The 20,317-nt window shown below is 35.5% G+C and overlaps 1 protein-coding gene across 1 annotated transcript in view; it reads right to left on the reverse strand.

The window, feature by feature from the left end:
* The window catches only part of SBF2 (SET binding factor 2), a 198,857-nt gene that overhangs the window by 12,346 nt on the left and 166,194 nt on the right, over window positions 1-20,317 (reverse strand). The window contains exons 30-38 of the mRNA XM_026850676.1: window positions 18,491-18,562; window positions 15,640-15,824; window positions 13,366-13,542; window positions 10,620-10,721; window positions 9,222-9,422; window positions 6,261-6,275; window positions 3,757-3,853; window positions 2,305-2,432; window positions 121-354 (exon numbers count right to left, since the gene is read on the reverse strand). Of these exons, the coding sequence (XP_026706477.1) occupies window positions 121-354; window positions 2,305-2,432; window positions 3,757-3,853; window positions 6,261-6,275; window positions 9,222-9,422; window positions 10,620-10,721; window positions 13,366-13,542; window positions 15,640-15,824; window positions 18,491-18,562 (1,211 nt within the window). The remainder of the gene's footprint in view (window positions 1-120; window positions 355-2,304; window positions 2,433-3,756; window positions 3,854-6,260; window positions 6,276-9,221; window positions 9,423-10,619; window positions 10,722-13,365; window positions 13,543-15,639; window positions 15,825-18,490; window positions 18,563-20,317) is intronic.

Raw genomic sequence — 20,317 nt, forward strand, 5'->3', positions numbered from 1 at the left:
TTTTGACATTTATCATGATTCTTTTAATACCAGCGTATCAATAAGGCAATAACTTAAATAAAAACTAGGTGTGAATTTAATGTCCTTAAGATAACTTACTGTTCTGTGTAACACACTCACATTTAAAAGGCTGCTGATGGCATCAGGCTGCATTTTTTTAACATCATCGTAACATGGCCATACTATTTTCCTCTTGGTCTGAGAGAGTGACCCTTCTGCTTGGTCAGCTTCCTCCGAAACACTGCACTTTGCCGTTACCATGGTCCAATCATAGGAAGGGCCTGTAGCCAAAATCTCTTCTACATAATAATCCCACTTCTTGAGGCTGGACATATTTACATTTGGTTTCAGTGCCTATTTGAAACAAAGTTTTATTATGATGACAGAAAGGATGTCTTTGAATTTCAGACTTACAATACAATACTTAAATTTTCTAGATTATTCTAAACAGTATTATATATTTAGATTTGTTCTAAACATATTATTGCACTCGGTGATTAGTGCTATAATTTGATAATTTCCACAGCAAGATCTTGGCTTAGTCAGATCAAAACCTAAAACTAACACTAGCTTTGGGAATATACTGCTCATTTTTATCCTTCTACTAAACCACATGTCTACCAAGACCTCTAATTCAGCATATATACATAGCTGGTACTCTCACAGTCTTGATGCCTCCTGTTAAAGGGACAAAAGGCACTGGACAGCAATCACCCTTCAGTTTTTCTCAGCAGAAAATCTAAGGCCCTTTAGCATCAGAGAAAGGAGACAGGCTGTATAATCTGGGTGGATATGCCACTTGGAAAAAACACAGTAATATAAAGTAGGCAGCCAGGGACTGTAGATCTTTCAGAGTAGTTTAAACCAGATCAATTTGTATTAGAAATCATTTGATTTCTTTTTCTTTTAAAAAATACCTTAAGATTTTCAGTTTGCATGCAGCTTACTTGAAGGGAATTACTGCCTTAGGTGAACGTGCAATTTTAAAGTCTGAAGAGTGATACTCAGTCATAATGACTAATTCTGCTACTATGATACCATTTCAGATAAGGAAAAATAGTTTCTTCTAAAGAAGAGAAACTATCAAGATATTGAAAGCTACTCCTGATTGCTTACTAATCAAGCTACTGCTTACAGCAAAATGGATAGAACATACAGTGAACGAGCAGCCCATCAAGCCCCAAATTCGTCACAGTGACGGTTCTACAGAGAAAACAGACGTTTCTCTAAAACAAAGAGAGCAGAAGCACTTTCTATCTACTGAATGCACCTCTGTTTTCTCCCTCCTCTCTCTTACACCCCCATTTTATTAGGGAAGTGTGAGTGCATGTGTGTGTGGGTTGAAGGTGGCTGCATGGCTGACTGCAATAATGATCTGATGCAGACCCAAAATATCTTAAAGCAAATTTATTTAATTTGTTTTTAAAATGAGGTCAGTTTATACAGCATATTTGGGTGCTATGTATGCAAAGATACAATGTGGTGAAGCAACTTGAGAAAAAAGGGAAACCAAGAAACACCAACAAACATATCAGTGGTGCCATGGACACTGAGGCAGTGGAGACTGTCCTGTCATTATGTTTTCTGGTCACCAGCAGCAGACAGACATGCAGAGAAATGATTTATCAGGGTGAAGCTCACTGCCAAAGCAGGAGAGAGCAGCAGAGGAATGAACATCTATGCAGCAGTGGATGGCAGAAATATCTCTAAAGAGCCTTGTCTCCAGAACTACTGTAAGAACAGCCCCTTTTCTGGCAGTTCCTGAGATACCTCGAGTGCTTCTTCCCCAGCTACTGCAGACTTCTATAATGTCGAGTGAATTGTCAATTTTATATAATTATTCAAGACACAGTCCAATCTAGTCGACATCCATTACCATATGAGATAGTGATATAGATAATGTGATTCAATCAGATCATTATAAAATATATCCCATTACAACTTTAAACTCCTTTCCCCATTAACTGTGGTTTGCAGTATGTAATTTTTTAAAACAATCTGTGCAAACTTTAAGATAGATAATTTTAATAATAATTTGTATAATTAAATGAAATAAAATGAAGATTGTCATTTACCTCAGTGGGATGCATAAAAACACGTTCCAGAATTTAGCCCTTTAAATGACATTTCCGTAATTAAGATGACTGAGAATATAAATCTATGACACTTGCTCCAGTCAATCAAGGTGGTTCAACTTTGTCCACTGAATGCTTAATTCAGTTAAGAACAATTAATAACAGTATCAAAATGCACACAAGGAATCACTCAGAGTAACAAAACCACCTGTTTTTAAAAATATCATACCTCTATTTCAGCAGGGGCATAGAGGTAATTGAAGAAAATAGGGCTCCTTCTGTGCATCTTTTCAATACATTCCCAAATACAAATTCCTTTTTTGGCATGTTTATCTCCTTTATCTTCAAACAATGTCCCTAGAGAAAATAATAGCAGCAAAAATAGCTTCATGATAATACATTAACACACACTAAAGCATAGCCAAAAGGAATTTCACAGGCTAAATGTATAGAAAAATCTACTAGCAAATGCCACTGCAAGAGATTGTGTTTGATAAATCAGCTGCTGTGCTTTTCAACTGCAATTATTCAGTAGCGTTTTATTTATAAACCTGTTCTGAAATTTACTGAAATACCTGAGCATATTTATGAATATCCCTTTCTGCCTGTAACTATGCTGCCTCAGCAGACCACGAAGCCCTGCGAACTGATTCTGCCCCCCAGCACCCAGGGTTACTGGGACCAGCCCTTCCAATCTGCTGGACCAGCTAGCTGCACCTGAAGTTAACTGCTAACTCATTTTGAGGCTAGTGTAAAGGAGTTAGCCATAGATTTGTGCTATCCAAAACAACTTTGGAAGGACATAGAGTTTATCCAAAGACTACTGGAAACAGGATTTTATATTGCATTAAACGTTATCTGAAAGCAAACTACACCTGAATAAACACCCCACACACCCCCCAAATTGTAGAACCATGTAACAACCCAGGTTGGAAGGAACCAGAAGGTTATTTGACTCCAACTCCTTGCTGAAGGTTAATAATGAAAATTAAGCTTTTGTTGAAATAAAATGGTTGCTCAAGTTTAGTCCGTTCCACAGGTACTACAGAGAAAACATTCAAATTGACTATATGCCATGAGAACCACCCCACAAAGCAGTGAAATTCAGAGCACGCAAGTGTTTTGCTTGGTGAACAAGTTCCAAGAACAGCCTCAACTATAGCTGTGCAGGCTCATTAAGAGGGCTCTAAGGGTAGGTAACATCTTGGAACCAGTAAGGTTGCACATGATAGATGGCATAAAAAGGAAATATAGAAGAAGAGAAACACTGAAGAGAATGCAAGAGAGAAGTGAGAGGTAACAGATGAAAAGGATTTCCTTTCCTGAAACCTCATGCAATCTGAAGGATTCCCAAGGACTTTGTTTCTGTTAAAATAAGGTATTTAGTAGGGGAAACTGAACCACATGAGTAAATTGCTAAAAAACCCTGAGCCATGGCAATAATTTCTTCCAACTTTCTCTTAGTCCCATTGGTAGCATGGTTCAGGAATCACTAATACAAAAAATTCTACATGTTCTTCACCTCCATTTTGCTTTATAATCCTAAAATGGAATTCATTACATCATCATGATGCAATTATTGGACCATCTCAAACTGGAGAAATTTTTGTAGACCAAATATTGACAAGAAAAATACTCATGGCTACAAAACCAATATGCAATAATCAAACATCACACATACCATGTTCTAGTCTTTCATAGTCTGAATCCAGAAGAAATGTTTTAAATCGATTCGATATGTGGTGAAAAGCCAGAAACTTCAGGTAATATTGATTGAACTAAAAAAAAAAAAAAAAACACGAAAAAAAAAAAGAAAAGAGGACATTGAGGTATAATACAAATAGATATATAAGAAATAATAATGTGAAATAAGACAGCAAAATAATTCCCCTGTGCATGCTGACAACAAATACATCCATACACAACAGTCTTGTCTATACATACAGATCCTTCTACATTTTGTCTAAAAATATTTTTGAGATAATTAAATTCATGTTTTGTCTATGCTACAAAAAATGTTTCAGAGCAGATAGGGTGTGCTGTATGATAAGCAGTATTAGACAAACCCCAGGATTCTTCAAAGTAATCAATCTGGATGTAAATCTTTTACGGTATCTCTTAAAACGCCATGTAACTTCATAGGCAAAGATGCTACTCCTGGACATAGCTGGAAATCAAACTTTAACCCAAAGGTTTTGCAGCAGACTTCTTGCTGTTGCTAAGATCCCAATGTTAGCAGAGATGTCCAGAGGTAATGCTGCAAATGATACTCCATGTGCCATCACTGAAACACCTGATTTATGAAGTCCTTGCAGTCTACACATATTTCTTCCTTTTCAAAATATGCACCCAAGTATTATAGTTCAAACCCCCCCCCCCCATACTGAGGAGGTGTCTTGCTGTTTTTCTTTTAAAACAGTAAAAACTGCGTAACATCTGAAATTGTTATCCTCAGAGAATTTGTTGTTATTATAGCCAAGTCTTAGCTTGTGGCTAGGCATTTAAAATGCTGAGATACTTTCTCCGTTCAAGATACCCACACTCACTTTAGCCCCAGTTCTCCCCTGATACAAATGACTACATTCCTGCACTGTTTTGCAGGAATAAAGCTAAGCAAAACTTTTCCTGTAATAAATTCAAGACTTCATAGACAGAGTAACTTTTTAGCTCTCTTTATAAAAAATATTTTTATGACATATACTAAAATATAATCCAAGTACACAAATTCTGATCAAAAATGACATTTGAGCTGAAATATAAAAAGCTCTGCATATGTGTGTGCATTTAGACACAAAGACACACACAGACTTCAGTATCTGTTTTTTTCTTGTGTTAGGAGAAGTTTTCTTTAAGATATTGTAAGAAGGAAAGGCTACATTCTGCTATTTGACGCGATTTATACAGGGTCCTAAATGTATACTTATGCTCCAATAATTATTTATTATTTAAGCAATTAAACATAAAAGACATTTTGATTATAGTAGGCAATGTAACCACTTACACTGAGGTTAAATACAGCTGGTTTATCTCTGATAACTCTTTGATACCACTTTAGTTAATTAACTGATTTTAAGGGATATACTCAAAATTTACATGTAAGTTAGAAGCAATGTTTTAATACTTTACAATTTCAACACATACCACCTAGAAAGATAAGTCTATAGGGGCAGTATCTTTGAAAATTACAACTGCATCATCTTTTAAAATGCTTATTCTCCGTAATATATGAACATGTAAAACTCAACTAGACCAGTAGGCGTTTCCAATATTATGATTAGAGAAACTCAGTATTTTAGAATTCTTTTTCAAATCACCACGTTCCCAATTAACTTAAATATCTCCTAAATGTATTTAGCAATCTTGCACTTCTATCACCCTTCCTTAGTTTTCCAATGCATTTTTGTTTTGTAATGCCATTATATACCAATATTTACTTAGTTTAAGTAAGAAATACAGTACTCCAAAATGTCCTGCGCTTGTAATCACTAAAAGGCTCTTCCTGCAAACACTGGAATAACTGAACACATCTCCCATGGGAGTAGCACAATCACTTCCTCTAACACAGGGTGCTGTAACACAGCTCCTTATTGAGCTTAAAAGAAGTCAGCTCTAGAAAATCATTCTGGTTTAATTATATTTAAGAAATTACCAGATCGATACAGGAAAAAATAAGAAAAGTTTCCTGCACTGACATCACCGTCATAAACTCAATCTTCTTCGAAGCAGAGTGTATCTGCCAGATGCTGCTATTGTGAAAGACTGATTTTACATTTTACATTAATAATTCAGCTGACACCTGGAGATACTGGCATAAACAATGACTTTTTACAAGATGATGCAGTTCTAATTTAGAAGTAACTGTTTCATTTGTTTTCTTGGTATCTTTAGTATAACCCATGATGTTTAATGCACATACTGGCTCTATGGTGACTTTCTTACTGCACCTAGTATATTGCGACTATAATGGTTAAAAATATTTTGAAAGGACCAAATATTTGTTTCCAGTGAATGGGCAATTTTTAAAAACTGATCATAATATATTACAGGGTCAAGTTGCAATCTAATTGGATTCTGCAGTTGTCTAACAAGCTGCATGGAAACCAATGAAACTTAACAGAAATGTTAAAGTACAAATGTTAAGTAAGTTTATAGTAACTCCTATGAAACTTCAATCATTAACTTGACTTCAAAATTAATTTCCTTAGAGTTTACAACCATACTGTAGGGATTTGGTAAATCAATACTATGTCATCATGAATTAGAAGACTAATCTTTGTGAGTCTATTTTCTAAAAAACATACTCACGAGTTGTATTCTAAACAGGATTTAAAGTCATTTAGCTCAAAGATTGTTTCTAGTAACAGACAAGGCTATATTATCTATATTACACTGATTAAGCAGTAAACGTGTTCCCATGCCCTCGGCTGAAGATTACACTGGCTGAGAAGTTTATAACCCCTAGACAGCCCTACCTTTCTTCATGAGAAGTTACTGCCTCCTTCAGATTGACCTACTGAACTGCTTCTAAAGCCACATCCTTCAAAATAAGATGGTCTTTTCTACCAAATTTTTTCTACCATTGTGATTGGAAAAGGAGGTAGGTTCACATGACCCCTTAGCTAACTGACTGGAAGGGTAGTATCTCTACCAGAGAAGGGATGACCAGATGGCCTGCAGGAGCTGAAGCCAGGGCACGTGGACACAGCTTAACACCAATACCCAGAAAATACAGGTCTTTTTGTAAAATGTCTGGTAATAACTTGCATACTTTATACTGCCTCTTAAATATAGAGAAGAGTCAGATACCTAGTGACATGCATCAAAGCTGCTATCTGAGATGAATTACAAAGGCAATGTTCTTATATTTCCTTGACACATTCACATCTATAGTAGCCGTATTTTAGGCACCTTAAATCTTGAGGCAAAAATCATACCTGACAGCTGTTAACAGCACGGGCTTATCCCACTTTACATTTCATCCTAACTTTTAAAGCCAGGATGATTACAATCCATTATTCCATGTTCTTATCTGCAGATCGTGTTAAACCAAGAAAAAACAAGAATTCTGCCACGAAAAAAACACTGTACATTCTATTTTATGACAATAAACCAAAATCTTTCGATTACCCATTTGTTTCCAAAGTTTGTGTGATCTCTGGACTTGAGGAAAAAAAATACTGCACAGGTATGTGTGGATAATCTCCTTGCTTTTCTTTATGCCACCTTTCTAAGATTTATTACAGTAAAACTGGAACTGATTTCCAGGGTCACAAACAGGATGTAGGCTATGTCTACATTAACAAGTAATTCAGAGCAAAAGGAGCACACAAAGAGACTGAAGAGGCTGGGGCTGAGGTCCCTGCAGCTATACTACACACTTACTGGTTTACTTTGGACTAGATTTAGTCCGGTTGAGTTGATGACCTCGCTGTACATTTATGACCCTCATTGGTTATACTTAAGTGATGAATCATTTTGTTCAGATCCTTTTAAGAGCTGGTGTGTTTTCAGTACATACCTGAAACAGACCTTTCAGGTTAAATTCTTTCAGGAAAAATCTAGTACACATACACCAAAACAGCATTAACAAATGGTAAGGGGAAGATGCTGGAGGGATTCACTTCAAAATTAACACTACTGCTTGAAATCAAATGTAGGTTTACTTCATTCTACTAACAGTGTTATCCAGTCAGCTCATTAAAGCCTGGAAAGACATCTGACAGCAGAGAGAATACAGCACCAGATGAATGATTTACACACAGAATTGCACAAACCACCACGCAGATGGGCTTCAATGTTAGGAGACATGGCTGTTCTATCTATTGTAGCCACTGCAGCTAAGAAATTGGTCTTTTCTACTTCACAAAAGGAGGAAAACCTTAAGCTATTGTAAGGAATAGTTAATGTGACAATTCAGGAGATTAGCTTGTTTGAATGAAAAATGCAGTACTGATTCTCTTTAGAGAAATTTCCCCATTTTAAATACAAGTTAACCTGAGGACCACAGCCACTGAGAAACAGATCGATGAAACAGGAAACGTGACAAATACTTCTAAGGTTTTCTGATGGGTAATGCTGTAGGAATTGAAGCAAATTCCAAGTATATGATTAACTTGCAAGACAGCAATAATGATGGCTGTTGGTGCTTAATGTTGGAATACAAACAAGATTTTTCTTTTTTGCAACGTGTTCTTCAGCAAGTCTTTACTCATGTTCTTATAAGCTCATTCATTATCAGTCCCATAGATACGTAATGATTGTTTTCAATGGTTTAGCAAGTTATTTACTCTGTAGACTTTGCTTCAGTAGCAGAGTAAGTCTACTCACTGACTTCTCTTTCAGAGTCTACTTCATGGAAGTATTTGCTGTGAACGTCTGTTCTCAGTAAGAAGGCTGGTAGTTTAATTCATCCTCTGTGAGACACAGTCATCCATAAATTTTAATACAGGTTAATAATGTCCAAGAGACTTTCCAGCTTTTTCAGCAAGAAAAAATGAGAGAACTGGGAGAAGACAGACATATGTGCAAGAGGAACTATGCAAGCTTCTCTGTTGTGTTTGTATACATAGAGACTCTGCAAAGCATTTATATTTACTGCTTTGAGATGAATAAAAGGACATTAAACTGAATGAGTGTAATATTCTTAACCTAACTTCTTCCTACACAACATAACTGTTGCTGTTCATCTTCTTCTGCATATGCAGTATATACAAAAATAAGAACATCTCAGGACCCCCTGGTTTATAGCGAGTTGTTTCCAGAACTCATGGAGTACAAGGCCTCTTCAATGTTCATCATCAAGCACAAAGAATTAAAAACTGTCTAGTCACTGTACTGTCAGTTTCTTGTTCTGAATAAAGGTTCTTCAAGACTGCCACAAAAACAGACTTAAGCTTAGAAAACTTCTATTTGAAATCTTTGCATAAATGACCTTAGAAGATCTATAATGCCAAACATCCCTCTTAGTCTGTTTTGTGTGGATGGGTCAGTCTCCTCCAGGCAACCATTCCACCTCTTCTCGAGGTGAAATCCATTCACTTTAATAAAACCTAGAGAAGGGCATTACTAGTCTTCTCTCAGACCATTAACTCTAACATCTGAAATAGTGGCATCTACACTCTTATTTATGAATTTTTGTAAATTAACATGAGATAAACTTACCTGATGTACACAGTCTAAGAACTGTAAGAAAACAGGAGCAAATCCACTACCCTGACAATTGAGAGTCAGATTACTACGTTGACTGAATTTATGACCAAAAGAAAGCCATTCTTTTTCCACCAGCATTCGGAAGCCTTCGAGTGTCCTATAGAAGGGATCACTGAGTAACTGCACCAGAGATACTACCTAGATCACAAGACATGATATATTGTGTTAAAAGTGACAGAAGTTAGAACACTTTTGTCAGTGAATATAAATAATTCAAAATCTATTTATAGTTCAAGGAAACAAAAGCCTTCATATAAACTCAATTACAAGTGTTTTACCACATACATTAAGTATTTTTTTAAGACAAACCAAATAATCTCTCACATGAAAAAGCTTCAACTACACTGAGACTTTACAATAACTGTAAAAGTCAAACCTGAGCAACTATAGACTTTGGAAGTCATTACAATGCTTACCACATTTAAATTACACTTGAAATAAAACGAATTTGATTAATAAAACAAAGATAATATTTCTAACATAGTATTGGCTACCTCAGCAAAGAAAGTGTTAAAGAATTGGTTCTGAGGGTGACTTTTATAGTTTCTCCTGTGTTGCCATGCTATGGCGCTCACCAGCCAGCTTCAACCTGTGTTAACAGAGAGCATCTCAGGAGACTTTAAAACACAGCACAGATTTCTTCCATTTCCAGCTATGTAGGTCCCCTTCTCTATTCTTCATTGCTTCACAATGATTCCATAATTATGTTAACACCCTTTTGTGGGTTTGTTTACCTGGTATCAGGATGCTAGCTGCACATGAAGTTTTTATTTACTAGAATTATTGATATCTGTGTTGATCTTCTGAATTATGAAAAAACTACAGGGACACAATGCATCCATTAAATGAGGCAGCAGGTCTTCATTCACCTAATTCATAGTTTGTTTTGCAAACAATTATCTGTTGTGGTGATCTGTCCTTGCAAGTAGGTGTTACAGTCCCTTTGGCACAAATTTAGTTTTCTCCCTGTACGCTTTTATGGAGAGTGAATGACAAGAGAAAGAATTCCTCTCTCTGTGTTTACAAAGATAAATTAACAGTTGTGGCAACTTTCAGCTTTCCTTCCTACATACGGTCAGGTGCAGGAATGCAGATTTTTATATCTACGCCTTAGAGCCGTAAGTCCATCAGGACCCTTGGAACAAATTAATTTTAAGCAACTTTTTCACGGTGTAAATTTCAAATGAATGCAAGAATTCATGCATTCTAGTTTCTTCTCTGCTGCAACAACACAAATTTATTGTTACACCAAATTATCAGTCACTTGTGTAAAAAAGTATTGCCTGGTGTTTTTTCTTAATATTTAACTTTTTCAAAGTTTTAACAACAGCTTACTTGTGCAGTAATATCCCAGCCATCTTCCAAACAAACCATAACAGAAGAACCATTTTCCAGCAGCTCAGAGATGATCACAGCCAACTGCATTATCCTGTGAAGCTATAAAGTATTACAAATAAGTAACATAACCAAGTATAAGAAAAATTTCTAGAGACTATCAATACATAGAATCTGTTAACATTTAATATTAAAACATGTAATCTGAAAGCTACATATAGCACAGAGAAATGCACTGATGTAACAGAAAGCTATAAAACATAAGTCTCAGGATTTTAACCTGAACTATAACAAAAGTAAGCAAAGATTTGAAGATAGGAATTTAAACTATTAAAACCAATGAGTATGGTAATAAAATTGGTGTCATAAAAAGGAGAAGGGGAACAACACAGCTGACAGATTTATTGTAGAGAAGTTCCATTCTGGCCTTAACACTAAAATGTTAAGGTTCCATAAAGTCACTAAGAAGTTTGATGGGAGAACCCATGTAAGATATTTACAAGATAGTATTTCTAATGTTTAATCCCATGAATGTTGGAAATTAATGAATAATAATAATGATGATAATGAAAAAAACAAACCACAAACCTAAAAATGAACACAGAAAAATCCTAATTCTATAATCTGGAAATAGTTTAGATAGATTAAACAGTGTTTCTTATACTTGGGCAGGCTGGCTAAAACATATGAGGTCACATTAATTATTTCCATTCTCCTATTCTTTATGCAGTAATACTCAGATTCGTTGAACAGGTGGGTTAACTAATTTCTCCAGGAAGGGTTATTTACTTGATTGAGATTGATTCAAACATAGGTATGAGCAGGTTAAAAAATTTAGGTGAATTTTAGAAATTTTATCTTACTATGAGACTTCATATTATTGTTAGTAAAAGGAAAATCTATATGATGTCTCTTTGTTTTCATCATACTATGATGGCATTCTTGGTTAATAACATAACAGACATTATGTAAGCAATTCATTTTTTTACAGCCGAACGAAACTGCTCTCTGAATACAACCCAACTAATAGCAGCAGTAGGAAACATGAAAGTTTGAAAGAAAGGAAAAAGCAGTGTAGGAAAATTAATAAACAAAAGATGGCAAGAGACATTTAAGATCCTTTATGCAAGGAAAAAAAAAAGATCAGAAAGTTTAGAAGGCACAGGAAAGTGACTCAGGGAGAACAAAATTAAATTTGAGAAAGTAAGAGGAAAAAAGATCAACCACTCAACAGCTAAACCCTAGAAAATTCATACTTGTTTAGGGCAGTCCCATTTTTACTTCTTACAATACCCCAATAATATGAATATTACTATGGAAATTGTGATGGAAAACACTTAACTCCTCTGAACATCCACATAGCCATTACTTAGAAAATTAGAGACTGATTTTCCTGCAATTTTTAATTGAAGATCAAAAGATTGAGAAGAGAACCCCTCTTATAGCTAAGCAGTTTGTTTATTGTTCTTTACTTTCTTAGGCAGTAGAATAGAAGAAAGGCTGTTTTTTCCTGTCCTTAATGAAGAAACTGATATGCAACTGGGTATATGGATTATATGGACTCAATATTAAAAAAAGCAAAACCCTATTTTTATCGTTTGTATTCAGAAGGTAGGGCAGCATTTTCAAATTTCTTCTTCTATATTCACATCCTTAAAAAGAAATATTTAGCCTATATGGTGTTAAAACCAATAATATGTAACTTTTATTGCCCAGGAGAGGAAAGTTTAATACACTAAAACCACATTTCCAAGATGACAGATTTATGTTCTTTCACAGTAATAGCAGAAAATGTGTCAAATCAGTCATAAATTAACTTCATCACATAAGTCACATACAACATGATTTAAACCACAGAAACATGGTTTACATGTCACACAGCTAGTGTGTGACATGATGATTTAGTCCTGAGCAGAGTGATACACTATTACTTTTCCTCTTAAGGAGTAACTCCGATGTTATAATCTCCCCTGATCTCTGTGCTGCTGCAGGGACATGTTTATGTCAAAGTGACATTTATCTACAGCTATCACCTTGCTCAACTACTCTGTGACTGAAAATGTTCACACGATGATGAAGTCAAGTCTTCATGACCTTCCCACTCCTCCGCCTCCTGCAGAAGGCAGCGGCCAGACACAGCAGGGACCAGCCTCTGTGCTCTCTAAGGCGTGATCAGACCCCAAGGGAAGAAAAGCCACTCCTCGCACTGTAACACATTTCATCCAGGAGTACGTGTCCTGGTGCATAACTGCTGAAATGGCTGCGTTACCTGCATGTATCTCCTCCTTAAGAAATCAGCATAAGAGTGTATTCTGTTATTTGTTATTTGTGAAATACTTGTGCACATGGAAATTTACAGTGGGAACACATATGAAGAGTAGGATATTATTTTTAAAATCAAAAGGCTCATTTATTGTTATATAATTTTTTCTGATTTTTTTAAATATATAAAATAAGAAAAAGCAGTTAAAACCAAGACCATAAATTGTGTTATGATCTCCACTTGTGTACACGTTATAAACCACAAATTATATTATAAAAAATGCCTCCCACATTTGTAAATGTTATGACTGTATTAAAATAATAATGGTTATGTAATGACAGAATTGATAGCACACAAAATAATGACAATGAACAAAGAACAGCTGGTTAGAACACAACAGTTCCCTGTCAGAAAAACATGAAATTTATTTTGTGCAAGCAGTACTGAATAGAGATTATTAAAAGTACTTCTCATATGAATTACCTGTGGGAACCACTCTGACTCCCCAAGCGCTTTAAGGAATGTTGCCTCAGAATCTGTAGGAATAGTGCTGGGAACACAAGCTCTCATCAGCTTTTTGAAGCTTGCCTTTGTCTGTCGGATGTCACTGAATTCAACAGGAACAAATTCACAATTCAAAGCAAAATCAAGTTTGAATCCCTGTATGAAAAGGACAGGAGCAGATGTAATTTAAAAAGGGAAGCATGTTTTTTACCGATAGTCTAATTAAATCTCAAAGTCTTGCCTGCTTCACTGCTAAATATTTCAATCCCTAATTCAAAATCTGTTTAGTTAAACACCTGCCCCGGATAATAAAAATCCTTACAACACTTGCAAAAAGTGCCATAATAAAGTACTCCTCTACAACTCATAACAGCAGAATGTACTGCCCAAAACTGCAACCTAGCTGGCTCCTCTAAGCAGTCACTGCACACTGAGGCATTCTGTCTGAAGTACCTCGTTCAACACAGACATCTGTTCTGCAGGAAAATAAAGAGCTTTCTTACTGTTCAAAACAACAGTTTGTTCTAATAATGATAAATGATGTTTACTTTTGAAATGGCTGTTTACTCTTTTATGTTATATTCTTACTCTTTATCATGTCAGAACACTTTGATTATAGACTTAACAGGCAACTTCTGTAAATTACTGCTATGCTAATTATAATAGAAAGCAATAGAATGTCAAATGACATCTAATTAAAAATGACCACTGTATGTGCCAATATGCAATGAAGAAACCAAAAGGAAAATTAATTTACAAATCAATTATAAAAGACAAAGTAAAAATGGAGAACTAATACCTGCTATATAGTCATAATTTAAAAATACAACTGAAAATACAAAGAAGATATAAAAGAACATTTGAAATTACAAAGAAGAGTCAAAATAGAAACAAAATCTGCAAAGAATTTTGAGTCATCATTCTGATACATCATGGTTCTTCCCTCTCTTGACATAACATAAATTCAGAAATAACTGAATGCTGATGTATTTTCCTACTACCAATAACTGATTTGGGAAGTTATATATTTCAAAAAATACATAATATTTTATGTATGGTCACATTTTGAATAAGAGCATAAAACAATTGATTTTTCAATCTTTGAATGCTAAGATTTAAAAAAAATAACTGCAAATATTTCCTGAAAAAAAACCAACTACCAAGATTTAATGTAGAGGATACCTGTCTCAAACAACTGCATCTAAAATAAAATTTATCCAAAAAGATGTATGAAACTGTAGACATTATGGTCCTCTTCATGTAATCAAACCAGATGGACAGACTTCTGGGTTGGCCTTACATCAATTTGGCTTCATATGAGTTTAACTGCTCCCCACAGTAACCAAGGTTTTCCTCTCTAATTGCTTTCTTGACTAACAACATTCCACTTGCTTCATAACATACTTCAACACACCAGGAAAAGTAAAACTGCACTTTACATTACCAAATGAGTCTGTTTCGCATTTCCCAAAACAGAAATCCCTGAGACACTGGCTCAGCTAACACTAGCAGAGTCGGAGTACACTAGGTGTAATAGTACATTTAGGTGTAATCACGAGTGGCTCTGAAAGTAAAAACTTCCCTTGGAAGAGCCCTGAACACCTCCGAAAGGGGCCGCAAGCTCCACTGCTGCTACAGCAGCCCCGCTCCACTCGCCCCAGTCCCATGGCTCACCCTTGCCCCAGCAGGTACACAGAACGCAAACCGCTGCCCCCCGGCAAAGCCAGCGCAGGGAGACGGCTGGGCCACGGTGACTTCCAAACGGGAGGGCTGTGCTGGATGCTGCTGCCTACCAACGCATCTCCTTCCTAGCCATGTCTCCCCCAACCTGAATGCTCTTTGTACAAAAGCTATTCCATTCCTCTAGGCATGTCACCCATCTTTCTATCTCTTAGCTCTCCTACACATCAGCACTTGAGCAAAAGTAACATATAGGGCTCTACTCATGAACTTTGGTGAGTTTGAGCCTGATTTTTAACTGTTCCTTAAGATAATTTAGTATATTTTAATTTATGTTAACTTTGTTGTACTGTATAATCACAGAGCTTGATTTTTCACCATCCTAGCCCCACTGAGTTCTATGGCATTGTTGTTCCATGTGCAGGAATAGTTCTCATAAGAGTTTATGCCTTCAGGAGAGTTATCCATCTGCCTTATCTAGAATATTATTTATTGTTTTGTAAAAACATTAGGGTTATCAAACTCAAGTGACATAAAAAACTATGTTAATATATATAAAACAAATGCCATTACCCGTAACTGAGATTTCTCTCCAAATACATAGAGGGCTGCTTGCCGTCTCAAAAGCTGACTTTGCAGAAAAGTGCTGCTGCTGTAGGAAGTGACGTTATCTTTCCCTGCAAGTCGTGCACCAACATCAATGAATGGAGTCTGAGTGTTGATAAATCGGTTGCTTGAACGAAGACTTGCCCATACACCTTCATAAAGATGAAAAATATTTTAAAACCTCTTTGTGAGAGGCACTGGAGATTGTACTTATTAAGGCATGAGCTAAAAGATAATTTGGAAAGTAAAGTACATAAACATGTCATTTGCATCCCTCATAGGACACAAATAACAGCACATACTGCAAAAATATTTTCATAACAAAAATTGTTAAAAGCATCCTACTACACTGTCATTTAATCTAAGATACTAATCAAACTGCACAGTGCTCTCTATTGTTGAGAAAATGGTTTCTATGATATCATGATAAAATGAATCACAATTTGCAAGTAATTAACATCCATCTGACTGCATGGAAATTAAATTGCTGGTGGTGTTCTTTTTAGAATTAGGGTCAAAATTTGATGTATTTCCTTGTCAAAGGCATATTATTTTGGAAGTCTATCTAGTAAGAATATAATGACTTCCTTCAAAATCAGAAATAGTATCACTTAACATTCCCTGTTACCTAGCATTCTTGTTTCCCTTTCACCCTACACAATGTAATAGTATCAACCATATAATAAAAATGTATATAACTATGTTCAATTCAAATATTACATTTCAGGATAAAGTATTCCATATTTACTCTTGAAATGCCATGATTAAAATGCAGAACGCTGTGAATTTTAGTATGTAATTGTCCATCTCTAATGGACAATTAGAAATGAAAATGAATGTAAAGAAGTTCGTTTTTAAATCCGTGTTTCACAACTATATTCTAGCAGAGGTGCCTACAGTATAGTTGTGTGAGCAGAGCGAAGGATGCTAGAAGATCACAGCCTTACAGCTTTAATCTGACATTACTCTGGCAGCAAGGCATGGTACACAGATCCCAAAGCCAGCAACAACGTGAGCCTGGAACTGTGCAGCGCGATGTGGAACCCCAGACGTGCATCTGAGAGCAGCCCAGCCAGAGCTGAACGGCACTGCCCCAACCTCACCACCTCTGCCTCGCAACAGCACTTCTGGTTTCTGTATTGCGCCTTGCTGACGCAGCTATACTGTCATTTCCAGAGGAAGAAATTCCTTCAGCACACAGACATGCTCCGATCTGATCATGCTTATGCAAGTTTTGTGATTTCAACATAAAGTAGTGCTAAACCAGGTTGCTAAGGCCTTTAGCAGAAGACATGTAGTAAATACTTTTCTGTTTCCTGTGCCTTAATTCATAACAAGAACTCTGTGAGGCTGTTTTTGTGTGTCCAATGTGAGGTATGTGGAAGGTACTTGATTTTCTGAACATAAATAGCACTACTTGAAAATCAAATCCCTTATAGTATACTAAATTTGGCATTCAAATGGCAGTGTGAAATTCTTTAACCCAATATGCAATAAATCAGATTATCAGAAGAGGCTTTGTCCATAAATCTGTGAAGCAAGATATCCAAAGAGGCACCAGAAACGCCTTGTAGTAGTAGAAATTTAGATACTACAGTACCAAAAAACCCCTCCAACCACTTCAGCCAAATCCAGTAATATGCATAGTTAACATTTCTCACATAGAAAAAAAAAAAAAAAAGCTGCAGATAACAGTAAAATTCAACTGAGATAGCTCAACCAGCAAAATAATTTCATTCTATTTTTCAGAAGCAGAATTATGTTTCTATAAAAGAATAATTCTGTACAGTAATCCTCAGCAGGGACTTTTCTGGAAAGCTTGTCTGCCTGTCTGGCTGCTAGTCTCGGATGTAAGCAAACGAATAGGAGTAACTGAGAATGGTTGGCTAGGAATTTACAGATTGGTAGCAGTTCTAAACAGTTTCCACTTCAACGACAGGCAGGTCTATAATATAAATACCACATACAGTAAAGTAGTATGTTTAGGATAAACCTTTGTTCCACATCTAAACTACTACAGATAAAATAAAGACTTCAGCACAGAAATCACAGCAAGCATTTAATAGTAAGAAATAATTTCTTATTCATTTGAAATGAAAAAATGCTAACTAAACCAGAGACAACTGTCCCCAAATATGATATGTACAAACATACAATGTCACTTTCTAACACTTTACAAATGCACGCCATCATTAGCACCTGCAGCACATCAAAAGCAACAAAACCGGTAACAGATAACATGCAGATGGAACACGTTTACCAGCAATGGGTAACAGTGATTAAAATACACAATTACATTTCTATTCTAAGTTTGCCTACTATCTTATTTTTTGTTAGCAGTATCTAGCTTTCATTATTTGACATAAACCGTATTATTATGACTATTCTGATACAAATAAACTTTTCTTTGTTCACTAACATTAACAATAATTTTGGGAAGAAAGTTCATTGACTAGGGAACACTATTTCTTAGCTAGCTTACTAAAGCAGTAGGAATACTAAATTATCTTTTGCAAAACTTAATTTTTTGCTGTTTAAAATTTTCACACTTGCAATTTTCTACATACCATGCTGCATTAGATTATAACATTATTAAAGAATAACAAGTATGTGACTAATCACCTTCACTACATCACTACATTCAATGGCCAAAAAACCTCGAAACAAAACCAAACCACAACGCTGAACTCAAACCCCAAAATGTTGTTAATGTAGAATCAAAGCTTTCTGTCAGTATCACTTTAGCATGTACTAAGATATTGTAGTAGTTATGGAGATGGTAGAAAAGAATGTGCTTTCAGGACACAGAATACAGTACCTTGATGGCCTCTTCCCTTAGCTCCTGATTTGGAATTTGAATGAGTGAAACATTTATCTCTGTACCCAAGCACTGGTAGATAACAGTTAAGACAGAAGGAGGAGGAATGGAATGCACATTGCAGCGAGACACATTGCAGGAGAAAAGAAAAGGGTTACTTATTAATTTCCAAAGATCTAGTATATATTGAATTTCTTTATAGTACATGATTTATCAGACAGCACAAATCTTAGTCATCACAAGACAAAACATCAATCAAGCCAGAAAACCAATATAAAATGGGAATGAAGTACCCATTTATCAAAAAGGAGTAATTTTCATTGTCATTGCAATAGTTTCAAACATGTAGCCCAGCCATCACGTGTTTTTCCATAATTATAATACCATGGGAAATGTAACGATTAAATCATTCTGCTGAATACTTTATTGAAAGCTTCTATCAGCTGAAAGCTAGCTTAATTAAAAATCCCAACCTTTTTAAAAAATCTTTTTTAGTCTATTTTAGGTACTTAATTTGATGGACTTCAAAATCAAATCAGAGTGCAAAATGTTAGTTCTATACACCTACAAACATTTTTTAAAGGACTGTGTAAAAGTATATAATTTAGAAAACATATAGTATGTATCAAAGAGATTTCATTCCCCTTGCAAAGATTTTCGTTTTCAGTGGGAGCCCTATATGCTTATCAGAGGGTACATTTTTGGCTCAAAAGGCACATCAACACAAGCAACTTTTTTTAATACAAATATTCTGTTAAAACATACACCCTAAGTGTTAGTGTCTCCTGCTTTTAAAATAAATGTCTGAGCTGAGTCTGTATTTATTAATTTAAAATATCCTAGTATTTTTCCAACAGCGGCAGATCATAAAAAGGTAACATTATATTCTACTGAATTACACAATACCAAGAAGTGCAGTTCCATAGAACCACACCGTACTCAAAAAGTAGTATCAGAAAAAAAGGTATGTATCCTGAGGGAAAACTTGCAATTCTTATGAAAGATATCCACCAAGGAACTGCCAAAGAAAATGTCCAAAAATGGAAATATATTATGAAATGTAAGTATTTGACCAAATATTTCAGATCAGAAACAACTTAACTGGACTTTAGGCAAATACTTTGTTACAATGTTCCCCATAAAGTAAAAACCAGTACCTGACACAGACACTAATATTCCAGCCAGCTGATGAGTATTCAGTACAATGATGGTTTGTAAAAATGAGAAATACTATTCAAGCATTGGCAAATATTTTTAAACTTAAATTTTTAAAGGATGTGCATTAAAAACACACTGTCTGGCACAAAAAGTAGAAAATGTAGTTTTCCATTGGTGCATCACAGCTGAACCTGGCTTTTGAGCCCTGGTATGTGTGAGAATAAAAACAATGAAAGAAAGAGCGATTCAGATTCAAATTCACAAAAATTCTGCTGTTGTAGTACAGCATAGTGCATAATCCATAGCTGCTTGCTATGATAAAATAACTAGCTCACCCCATTGTTGTTTTCTTTTTCTTTTTCTTTTTGAGTTATTAGGAATATGAAGGAGAGAGAAACCATCATTTTCAGATGACCTGCATAAGTCTGTTTATTCAGCTGACCAAAACCCTGTATTTTGGTCCTGTCTACAGTCTTGTGACACTACTTCACATGTGAAAAATAACTAGCTGTGAAAAAGCAGTGAAAAACTGAATCACGTGAATGAATTAATTTGAGAGCAATTTTAGAGATTCTATATAGTTTGTATATTTTAGAGCTTCTTCTAAAAGAACTCTGCTAGCTAATCTAAAAAAACCCTAGTGTTTACATTTCTACAGGGAGATACTCC

This window comes from Athene cunicularia (genome assembly GCF_003259725.1).
Source record: "Athene cunicularia isolate RWA chromosome 5 unlocalized genomic scaffold, athCun1 chr5_part3, whole genome shotgun sequence".
Classification (NCBI taxonomy): domain Eukaryota; kingdom Metazoa; phylum Chordata; class Aves; order Strigiformes; family Strigidae; genus Athene; species Athene cunicularia.